We start from the raw sequence: 11,905 nt of genomic DNA, 5'->3' as shown, positions 1-11,905 counted from the left end.
TTTTTCACAAGTTCCACGAAAAATCTCAATATTTGTGGATGCTTCTAAAACCTAGACCTAATTCAAACCCATTTTAATTTAAATTTCAATCACACCCATTTATATTTTATGGATCAAGCTCATTTCTTTGAGTTCAGAGAAAATAACCCCATGCCCAAACTCTTTTCCTAGCCCTCCTTTTCCTTCTCTAATCTCTCACTTTTTTAGCAATAGAAAAAGAGAAAACACAAGAGAGAGAGAGAGAGAGAGAGAGAGCAGCGCCAGCCAGCCCTCTTGGTCCAAGGCCCAGCCGCACATCACTAACCCTAGAAGCCAGGCGAGAGCCTCGCTCGATCCCCCTCGTCACACAGCCACCAAGGCATGTTTGCTCAAACAAAAAAAACAGAGAGACATGCAAGAGAGAAAGAGAGAGAGATAGGTTCGAACACCGCTGCCCCTCGCTCACTTGCCTTGCGCCCGAAACGCGGCCACCCGATGCCGATCCACCGGCGAGATCCTCCGCCACGGCCACTTCCGTTCCTACTCTCCCTCCACCCGCGGACGCACCAGTGCAGCCGCAGGCATGACCCTCTGCCGCCGCCGTGGCAGGCCACCCCAGCGCCGCCAACAGCAGAGGCTGTCGCCATGGCAGACCACCCAAGCGCCGCCTCGAAGACCTCCTACCTCGCCCGGCTCCGTCCACCTCTTCTACTTTGTCCGCCGCGGGTAGCAGGCTACTCCGGCGAGCGCCTCTGCTCTGCCGCCCGCCTCCGTTCGCCGGAGCCCCAATCACGGTCTTCGCGGACCCTCCTGTCGCGTCGTCTCAGTCGTTCCTTTGCCTCCCCTCCCCTGCACGCACTCCTGGCAGCCGAGGCCATTGTAGCTACATGGCCACGCCAGGGCTACCTCCACAAGCAGCCTTGACAATCTCGTGCACGCCTCCGTACTTTTTCTTCTCAATATCTCTCACGCCTCAATCTCTCTCTCATGTATCTTTTTTTCTTCTCAATCTCTCACGTATCCCTCTCTCTCTCACGTGTCTCTAACCGTCATATCTCTTTCTCCTTTAGATCTATTATTTATTTATTAAATCTCATCCGTCGATCTCTATGTTTAAAATAAAATCAACGGATATAAAAGGGTGACGTATGGAGAACTATGAAAGCCTCCTCCCTTTAATATTAGGTAAAGACTAGCAAATATACCCGTGTGTTGCCAAGAAAAAAAAATCAGATTATGCATAGGTGGTAGAGATGAAAAAAGTCTGAAACATATGCCAGTGAGTTGCAATGTCTGAATCATGTCATGATGAGATATAAGGAAGTTTCAAAAAGTCATTTGAAAAGCTAAAATTCCGATGGTCTCATCACAACATGATTTCCTATGGCGCCACAACAAAATATTTTTTGGCTAAGCAAACTGCATTGATGGACCTTGCCTAAGCTAGACTAATGAATGATGTGTCTTTCCTTGTCCTAGGGTCATGGTGTTTACCCTGACTAGTAAAACCATGGTACCAGAATAAACATAGATGTGTATGGAGGCAAATTAGATATTTAGTCATTTTCATATAGCTTACAAAAACTAATCCGTAGGAAGTTGTGTTAAATTTTTTGGGCTCAACCCTGTACTGAACATGGAAACCTTTTTCTACACGACTCGCATGTACTAAATAAAATCATAAAAGAACCTCTACATATCCCAAAAAAACCTCTATGTAAGCAGGTTAGTTTTCTTCGTTATTTACAGATCCGTTTGAATTTTTGTGAACATTTTATAAAATTTACATTTTTTCAAATTCCCGAATATCTTTTGAATACACTATATTTTTTTCTAAAATCATGAGTATTTTTTCTGCGAACTTTTTTTGTAATCATGATTTTTTATATGCAAGTATTTTTTTAATACTGGACACTTTATGATTTTCCAAACATTTTTTGAATTCATGAAAATTTTACGATTTCTCAGAAACAGTGCCAACAGTTTTTTAAAATACTGGACATTTTATGGTTTCCCAAATATTTTTTGAATTCATGAACATTTTATGATTTCTCAAATAAAATTCTAAACTCACAACTTTTGAAAATCCCGAATTAACTGGAAGAAGGAAAAACAGAAAAAGAAATAAGAAATGAAAAAAGGGGCGTCATGGCCTAGCCCATGAACGCATGCGGTGTGGAGGAGGCTCGCTCGCTGTTAAGAGGGAAAAGTAGAGAAAAAGGGTAGTACCCGGGATCGAACCGGGGGTGGAAGACGGCGGCTCTAGCTATTGTGGTACCTGTGCCCTTCTGATATATGTAAGGGTATCATCGTATAAGAGCCGAACCTGACGACGACAACTTTGAAAAAAATTTGAATAGTTTCCTTCACTTATTGATAGGATTGTGGGTAATTTATGACAACTTCGGGGGCAATTTTCGTGACGTACCCCATAAGCAATAGCCGTTTTATTATTAGATAAAGATTGGGTAATAGATAGATACTTTAATATATATATATATATATATATATATATATATATATATATATATATATATATATATTTGCATTGATCATAATGTTATTTCTTATTATTTTTCAAGACCACACAATCCATACACGCGTAAATACTGTCGACCGTATTGTACCATATGCAAGTTACACCACAGAGCACGCGACTGGTAGCATGAACGTACGCATGCAGCTAGCTTATTGTAGATAAGCCGAAATTAACAATACTTAAGCAACACATGCATGCAGCATGCCTGCCTGCATGATGCTCTGTCGATTTTATTATTGGAGTCTATACGACGATCGATCGACGTTGGTAGCGTGCACTTAGTTGCAGTAGCCGTTGTGGACGGGCATCCTGTACTCCTGCTGCCCGCCGTAGGCGGCCTGCTTCTGCTCGCGGTGCTCGTGGTACGCGTAGCCGCCGGCGCCGAGCGCTGCCGCCCCCGCCACACCGGCCTCGATCTGGTGCTTCCTCGCGTGTGCCGGGTCCTTCTTCACCTCGTACCCCTCATACTGCACACACACGCCATATTCAAAGATCATGCATCTTAATTACATGGATAAATTGTACTGTGTAAATGTGATGTTGTTTTCTTGGTGAGGTTAATTAATTGATTACCAGGGCGAAGGCACCGGCGGCGAGTGCGCCGACCTCGCCGACGCGCTCCCTGTTCTTGTGCTGCTTCACCTCCTTCTTATAGTACCCCTGGCCCTGCTCGCCTCCGCCGAAGCACTCCTCGGTGGTGGTGGAGTAGGACATGGCCCTACCGTCGTTGTGCCCGTAGCCGTGGCCGTGCCCATGCCCGTGCCTGCCGGAGTCGAAGCACTCCTCGTCGACGGTGTTGGAGTACATGGTCCTGCCGCCACCACCGTAGCCGTGCCTGCCGGAGTCCTCGAAGCACTCCACGTCAGTGGTGTTAGCGTACATGTTTGCCCCGCCATGGCCATGGCCATGCCCGTGCCCGTGCCCGTGCTTGCCGGCGTCGTAGCAGTCGTCGGTGGTGTTGGAGTACATCGTCCTGCCGCCATCGAAGCACTCATCGTTGTTGGAGTAGGACATGGTCCTGCCGCCGCCGTTGTAGTAGCCCGCCATTCTAAGAGCAGGTGGCGATGCTAAGCAAGCTAGTGTGATGGATGCGAGTACGTGTGGCTTCTTGCTTGCTTGCTCGTAGCAAATGTTTGGAGGACGGGTGTCTTTATAGCGTGGCGAGTGACAGTGACAGGAGAAGATGGACGGTGAGGATTGGTGCAAAAGCAAGATTCGATTATCCCCTCTATTATTGCACCCTTCTCTTGCGACCATGCATGCCGCTACTTCACGACACTCGGTAGAGAAATTTCATGAAGAGAAAAAGGAGAGCATCCTTCTTAGCAGAATCTCTTAGTGCTGCACCCAGCTGCAGACAGATGTTATATATATAGGGTCGAAAAAATATCTTACGTTTTTGAGACAGAGGGAGTACATTAACTGTAGCCTGACATGCAAATTTGCCAAGATTCGTGTTCTCCCTCCCATAGTGGTCTTTCTTTTGGGAAAGCGTATGCGATAATCCAACAACTGGTGGGAGCATTTCTTTTCATCACCCAGTAAAGTTATTCTTGTTTCCGCTCCTTTCAACAAAAGCATCTATATCTCTATCTCTAGTTCCAAATGAAAATGTGCTGCTGTAACTCTCTTTCTAGCCACATGGTTCTTGTTAACAGTTCAGGTGATGAGTAAGAGCAACTCTTAACAAACTTACTGTCATCAATATTAATCTTAACAAACAGATTACTTGATGTGTTTACATGGTATTCGGTTGATACCTCGGGTAGGTGAGACTAAGCATACATAAGCATGAGTTCTCTTAGAGTGTACCTAAAATATTAGACAGCTAATGAGTTACCGTAGTAAGCCAAAAGTATTAGATTTTGTAACACAAGCCTACTACTTCAATTCTCATGAAAAAAAATAGCATGCAGTGGAAAGTACAAACAGCTCTCGTATTTGGTCAAGAAACAGCAGATAACCGTGATGGGATATTTGCAGCGCATTTCTCACTGGCCACTAAACTACATAATTAATCTTAGAATATCTAGCGCAGTTCATATGTTTCCAAGGGCGGTGGTTTGTGTTCTTTCTGTCACTGTGTGTTGTTGTTCACTTTCGGCCACATCATGATTTTATTTCTATTTTTATTTTTTGAGGAAACTTTTGCTTTTCTAGTTTGGCTATCGTGCATTCTCGATATCCGGACTAGCTCTTGATATCGTATTAGTGGAGAGGTCGAGTGTAATTGGTATCTTATTGATAATGATATATTCCCTTTATTAAAAAAAGATAGACAGATGCTAGAATCCACAATCGCTCGCACCAAAAGGCGACAAGAAATTATAAAATTATTCTTTAAGAAGCATAACAAGAAAATACATATGCTATGTCACAGTCAACTTGAAGTAACTTTCAACAACACATATGCTATGTCACAATCAACTTGAAGTAAAATTCAATTGTTCACATTTCATTTCACAAAAATTGTAATTTTCCATGTTAATGCTGAATATAGATAATGGGAACCAGGGGCTCAAATATAATTCCATAGCAACGGAATATGCACACAAAGCACATACGCAAAGAGAGCATCTTAGATGTGTGCTTCCTGATCTCTATACACCAGGATTTCAAGCCATTTAGTTTCAACAGAGAAATTTACACTAGGATGAAATTATTCACATATGTTATGTTATGTATGTCAAAAGCTAAGGTAGTTTTAAATGTTATGGATAAATATAACTCTGAAAACCTGGGTCCCCTATGTACTGCCTAAATGCTCGCTGTAACCAACTCCTCACTCCCGTTGGCCAGCACGCGAACACCGCAATATGCGTTCCACTCTCGAAGTTGTGCATTCAACCAAGAGGCCCACATCACCGGATTTTTTCATAAGATTAATAGGTAAGATTTGCTGTTGAGAAAACTCAAAAATGTATTCAGTTTAGTGATTTTATATAATCAGTCCGACAATAAGCCAAATATTCTTGAATGAGTAGAAGTGTTCATGTGTTGTGAGAAAAATTGTTCAAGTAGATCAAAAGAAAATGTTCATGTATATAGATTTTTTTTCACATGTATCAAAAATATATGTTTGTGTATATCAAAAGTGTTTACATATTTTTGAACATATTCATGTACAATGAAATAAATAATCATGTATTCCAAAAAATACATACGAAGTTCTTAAGAATCTTCTATGTGAAGATGAAAGGTTTATCAATCTTTAAAAGATGTCTATGTGTTTGAAAAAAGTTCAAGGGTTTGAAAATATCTAATAACATACACAAATAAATTCTAGTATTACCCAACAAAATTACAAAATAATTATAAAAAATAAGAAGTAAACTAGAAACTAGGAAAATTAAAATGTTTATACATCTTAGAAAATTTGATTCATAAATTTACAAAAAGGAAACCAGGCAAAAAAAGGAAAATAAGATCTAAAATAACTCAAAAACATAATAAAAAATAAAAAACTTTAAAATTGTTAATATATAAACTAAAAAGAAAAGAAAACTACAAAAATAAAAAATACCAGCCGATGTAGTTGGGCCAGGCCATGCACAAAACACATGTAGGCGAGCTGTATATGTCACTCACAGTGGCAACACATAGTGTTTGCACGGAATATCATCCTCCAGCATTACCTAGCTGTCCATTTTGATTCCCATGAAAACGTTCCAACATAACAAATGAAGGCCGAATAAACAATTATTTGGACATGCTAGCTGTACATGGTCCAATACCCACTTGATGGTATTGGCGAAATTACCGAGTTGAGGCATTTCTATCAACTTTTAGGGCCTCTTTGGATTATAGAATTTTTGTAGGAATGTGGAGGATTTGAATCGTAAGGAATTGATCCTACAAGAGCCCTTTAGACCATAGGAATAGGGATACTATTTTCGTATATCATTATTTTTTTGCAGGGATTTCTTTATGTAATCCATTCCTACCCCCCCCCCCCCCAAGGGCAAACTAAAGAACCCTCATTTTATTTTTCCTTTGGGGTTGTGTGTGTGTATTTCCTATGCACCATCAAAAGACTCATCTCAAAAACTAATATGTTTTGAAATCTTGATGAATTTGTAGTACATGACATCTAAAATATACATTTCCACTATTCCTACGTTTTCAAATTTCTGCAATCTAAAGAATCCCTTACAATCCGCGTGGCTGAACATCCTATGACTTCAAGGAAATATAGATAAATTGCAATTGCAACACTCTACTTGCTCAATTGACATCTATCTTTGCGAGTCAGTTGTTTAATCCTTCAAGGAATAGTTCAATACAATTCATATAGCAATGCATACATGAGACATTTGCAGGTATACCAAAAAAATACATTATGTCCATAAATTTCTATTTTCTTACAAAAGTATTTTTTATGAAAAACTTCAAAAATTTCACAATAAAATTAATGAATTGTTTCAGAAATTGAAATGCAAGTCCGAGTTTCTTAAATGAGGACTAAAATTATTGAAATGCTTCTAAAAATAATGTATGTGCCAAATGGCGGTGTAATGATTTTGAAACTGACTGACATACAAAAGAAATAGTGGAAATGTGTGTAATAATTTCCGAATTGTAAATAGTGGAAATGTGTGTAACTATTTCGAAAAATTCAACTTTGTGTGGTAATATGACTCAAATTAGTGAAATATGTATGCAAAATTGAAATAACTCAAATGAAAGAATTCAAAAATTAGAATATGAAAATAGTGTGAAATGGATGTGGAGTGCTTGTGAATTTGCTTGAAATATGAATTTAACTGCCAACCCCAAACCTTGAGTACTCTCCCTTTTTGCAGCATTCTTTTGCTTCATCAACTCATGTCCAAGCAACGCTGAAGTGACTTCCTCATTATTGATGGTTGTCTTTGCACGTGTCAATGTAATGACCAAATGCCCATAGGACGGTGGCAACGAAACAAGAAGAAGTAGTGCCTTATCCTCATCATCAATCTTCACATCCAGACGCGCTAGATCCATGACCAATTGATTAAAGGCATTCACATGCTCCACAAGATCTGACCCCTCCTGTATCTTCAGCCCATAGAACTTTTGCTTCAAATACATCTTATTGGTCGCGATCCGTGCTGCGAACTGCCCTACGCGGCAGTCGCATGGGTGAGAGATGCGTGTCGTGCGCTAAGTACTGGGCTGAACTTATTGCTACTGGGCTCACTATTAGGAAAAGGCTAATTAATGGTGCACCTGTTTTTGCTATTAATGGCGCACTATAGGTGCGCCACTATTATCACGCCATTAGTAACAAAATAGTAATGGCGCACCTCTGGTGCGCCATTAGTTGCGCCATTACTGTGCCTATCTGGTGCGCCATTACTATCTGACTTAGTAATGGCGCACCACATAGAAGTGCGCCATTACTAACAAATTTTTTTAAATTTTTTTTCAGATATTTTAAAGAACAAAAATTTCAAAATTTTTTGTTTATTTCTTAATCTCGGGTCACTATGGCTTAATCTCAAGTCAAATCGCACTCCGTGGTCAAATTTCCCAAAAGGTCACCCATTCTCACACTACTCCAACCCGAGCACGCTTAACTTCGCAGTTCTATCCAACCCCAGCACCAGCTCACTTCACGGACACTTGTTGATATATCTATCATATCAATCCTATTAAACCTTGTTGATGTTTAGGACTTTGTTTATGTTCATGAGTGTGATGAAATTTTAAAAAAATATTTCAAATTTCCCGGTCATATTACATATCATATTTTTTATTGAAACCAATTTTTTTTCTGTTACTAGTGGCGCACCTAGCAAATGGTGCGCCACTAGTAAGTTTGAATTTTTTTTCATGTTTCCCCTCTCTAGATCTTAAAAGCACTGTATCTTTCGTTCTGTTAGTTTTTTGGGATTTTAAAGATGTTGAATGGGGTTCGTATGTAACTTCTCGAGTAGATCATTTTTCATATAAAAAACTTTTTAATCCGAGTTCGTATGCAAAAGTTATGCCCATTTTACTAAATTCCAGAGAGGTTTTGCAAATAAAGTCGAAATTCATATTTGTAAATTTTGCCAACAACTAGACCACATATCACATGGGAAACTTATTTTTTTATTTTTTTGTCATTTCCATCATTTTCTTTTATTTTTTTAAAAACTGAAAAGGTGGTCCGGAGGGGTGCATTTAGCAGCAGGGTGCGCCATTAGTAGTTTTGAAAAAAAAATTGTTAGTAGTGGCGCACCATGGGATAGTGCGCCTAGTTTTGAAAAAAAATAAAAACAATTTGTTAGGAGTGACGCACCATGGGATAATGCGCCATTACTAGTTGCGCACTATCCCATGGTGTGCCACTACTAACAATTTTTTTTTTCAAAACTACTAATGGCGCACGGTGGGTATGGTGCGCCATTACTATGTCAACTAGTAATGGCGCACTATCCCCTGGTGCGCCACTGCTAACAATTTTTTTTATTTTTTTTTTTCAAAACTACTAATGGCGCACCACATACCAGGTGCGACATTAGTAATATGTCAATAATGGCGCACCTGTATCTGTACATGATGCGCCATTAATGTCCATATCAGCTATAGCCCTTTTCCCAGTAGTGCCTTGAGGAGATCACCATTAGGAGGGGGGGCTAATTAGTTCTAATTAGTCCTGATCGTATTATGGTTGGTTCGACGCGAAGGGGGGGGGGGGGGGGGGGGGGGGGGGGGGCCCCTAGCTCTGCCCGCCACAATAAAAATTATGATAAAATGCACCGCACGCAACTGTTGAGAGTGGCAGATCTGGCCCTGGCCGCCGGTGAGAACCTTGATCTGGCCCATCTTGACCATGGACACGCTGAACTGCTTGAAGAAGTCACGCTGGCTGCGCGCGATGCGCTCGACGATGGGCCGGGTGATGGTGTTGGTGAAGACGTCCTGGTCGGACACGAAGAGCCCCTCCCGTTTCTCCAGGTTGACGTAGTACTGGTTGTCGAACACTTTGGGCGTGCCCACGTCCAGCGCGGTGCGGGCGACGGTGCCCTCGGCCGGGCACGTCTGCTTCAGGCTGGCGACGAGGGAAGGGTTCATGGTGGGGTCCGGCCGCGGGTAGAGCCGCTTCTCGAAGGAGGTGCAGTGCCCGACGCCGATGGTGTGGCCGCCGAAGAGCGCGACGAGGTCGTGGCTAAGCTTGTGGAGCACGTTAAGGAGGGTTGTCACGTTCGAGGATGGCCGCGGGAGGAATTCGATCACCTGGTCCCGCGTGGCGAACCAGGGGCTGTCGCTGCGGCCGAGGGGCACGCGGTAGTCGGGCCCGCCGGTGGCGACCACGGAGTTGCGGGCGGCGAGCGCCAGGATGTCGTTGATGGCCTTGAAGGCGGAAGGGCGGAGACTGAGGTTGGGCGGCGCCTGCTGCTCCCCCGGCGCCAGGAGCAGCGACGCGTCGCAGCCCTGCATGCATGCGCGGCGCGTTCATGCCTGAGATGCCGTCGTGGAAGTGGAGGCCGATTAAACGATTGATTGGAGGCAAGGCAAGGTATATACCTGGACGAAGCAGTCGTGGAAGTGGAGCCGAAGGAGGCCCGCGGCGAGACCTTGCAGACGGCGTCCTGGACAACGTCGCGCACGATGGACTCCGCCTTGGGGCAGCTCCGCTTGTAGAAGTCGAAGGAGAGGCCGCGCGCCACCGGAGGCGGCCTCAACTTCAGCTCGTCCTGCTCTGAAGCCGCATAGGCCACTGCCACCACCACGAGTGCTACTGCTGCCGCTAGCAGAGGAGAAGGAGCCATGGATCTCTGCTCTCGTCTACTGTTTGTGTATGTGAGTGTGTTGCTCTGCGTGACTCGGCTGCTCTGCTCTGCTACGTAGAGCCTTGGTTTTATAGGCGACGGTTCTCTTTGACACGCAGGTACGAGCGTGCATGAGTGCATGTGACACACTAACACATGATGATGGTGGGATTGAGAAACGAACAAGAGGTGGAGGTCCCAGATTTAGCACTTAGCAGCTGGACACAGCAATTCAGTGTCCGCACTCCACGTCTCCACCTTCGCCTTGCCACTAATAAGTTTACATATGAAGGCCAAGGGCAGCAAAAATAGAAGAATGCTTACATATGTCGATGAGATTTAGTAAGGAATCGTACCGTGCAAACGCGTACTCTTAATCAGTTGCAACTGCCGCCACTTTGCACCAGTGATAGCTACTGATCGACGCGCCAGCCAAGTACTCCTATATATGTCACTGTGTTTGTGTTACTCTGTGCTACTCGGCTGCTCTGCTCGATCTGCTACGAGTACGTGTAGGTAGTGCCTTGGTTTTATAGACGACGCTTCTCTTTGACACGCAGGTACGAGCTAGCGTGCATGACACACTGGTACATGGGTGCATGGATGGACCGACATAATGATCGTGGGAGTGAGTGTGGATGTGAGAAACGAACACAAGCAGTCGAGGTCCAATCTCTTCCTTACGCCCAGATTTAGCATATAGCAGTTGAACACAAGAATTAATCAGTGTCCGCACTCCACGTCTCCACCTTCTCCTTGCCACTAAAAAGTTTTCTTTTTTAGGTTCTTGCCACTGAAAAGTTTGCATGTGAAGGCGAAGGGCAGCCAAAATAGGAGAGTGCTTACATATGTCGAGCAGATTTAGTAAGGAATCTTACGGTGTAAACGCGTAACCTTAATCAGTTGCAACTGCCACCACTTTGTACCGGTGATAGCAAACTGATCGACGCGCCACCAGCCGAGCAGGAACCAAGAATGGTAAGATATATATTCTTAGTCAGTTTAAAGGTAAGTTGTCCGCACTCCACGTTTCCACCTTCACCTTGCCGCTGATAAACACGTACAGTACATATATGTGAAGGCGCGGCAGCAAAAATAGGAGAATGCTTACATATGTCGACGAGATTTAGAAAGGAATCTTAATCAGTTGCAACTGCCACCACTTTGCACCAGTGATAGCTACTAATCGACGAGCAACCTGCCGATCTTAGGAACCAAGAATAGAATACTGAGCTATATATTCTAGTTTAGCCAATGGTAATTTGTGGGAATGGAGGGACGAGAGAATGAAATACATAAAACCACCAAACCAGTGTTCTGATTAGCAAGTATACACCACAATAAAAATTATGACAAAATGCACTGCATACAAATAATTAAGGATAGGCATAGACGAGCGCGTACTTTTTCCCCCCGCTGGTGAGCTTGGTTGACTCATGGCCGAGAGAAGAGATTGTAGACTTGCAGGTGACGCCGGCTGGAAGAAGAATCACCCGAGAGACTGACTGTACGTGAATATAACAGAATCGGCTAATAAACATGAGGTATAATAGAATTGGCCTACGAGATAATACTCAGAGGATAAGTAGGAGGCAATCTCATCTGATTTATCTCAACGTAGATGACGATGTCAACTGCGCTCCGTTCG

The 11,905-nt window shown here is 43.2% G+C and overlaps 1 protein-coding gene and 1 pseudogene across 1 annotated transcript; both read right to left on the bottom strand.

The window, feature by feature from the left end:
• Positions 1-2,527: 2,527 nt before the first annotated feature.
• LOC123080879 (uncharacterized) lies at positions 2,528-3,807 on the bottom strand. The gene is made up of 2 exons (XM_044503821.1): positions 3,092-3,807; positions 2,528-2,985 (listed from the first exon to the last, which is right to left on the bottom strand). Exons 1-2 carry the CDS (start codon positions 3,773-3,775, stop codon positions 2,797-2,799), a joined length of 873 nt encoding a protein of 290 aa, XP_044359756.1. The 5' UTR covers positions 3,776-3,807; the 3' UTR covers positions 2,528-2,796.
• On the bottom strand, positions 3,789-10,260 carry LOC123076652 (cationic peroxidase SPC4-like; annotated as a pseudogene).
• Positions 10,261-11,905: the final 1,645 nt, after the last annotated feature.

This window comes from Triticum aestivum, chromosome 3D (assembly GCF_018294505.1).
Source record: "Triticum aestivum cultivar Chinese Spring chromosome 3D, IWGSC CS RefSeq v2.1, whole genome shotgun sequence".
Lineage (NCBI taxonomy): Eukaryota > Viridiplantae > Streptophyta > Magnoliopsida > Poales > Poaceae > Triticum > Triticum aestivum.
This window is presented reverse-complemented; position numbering and strand designations above follow the sequence as displayed.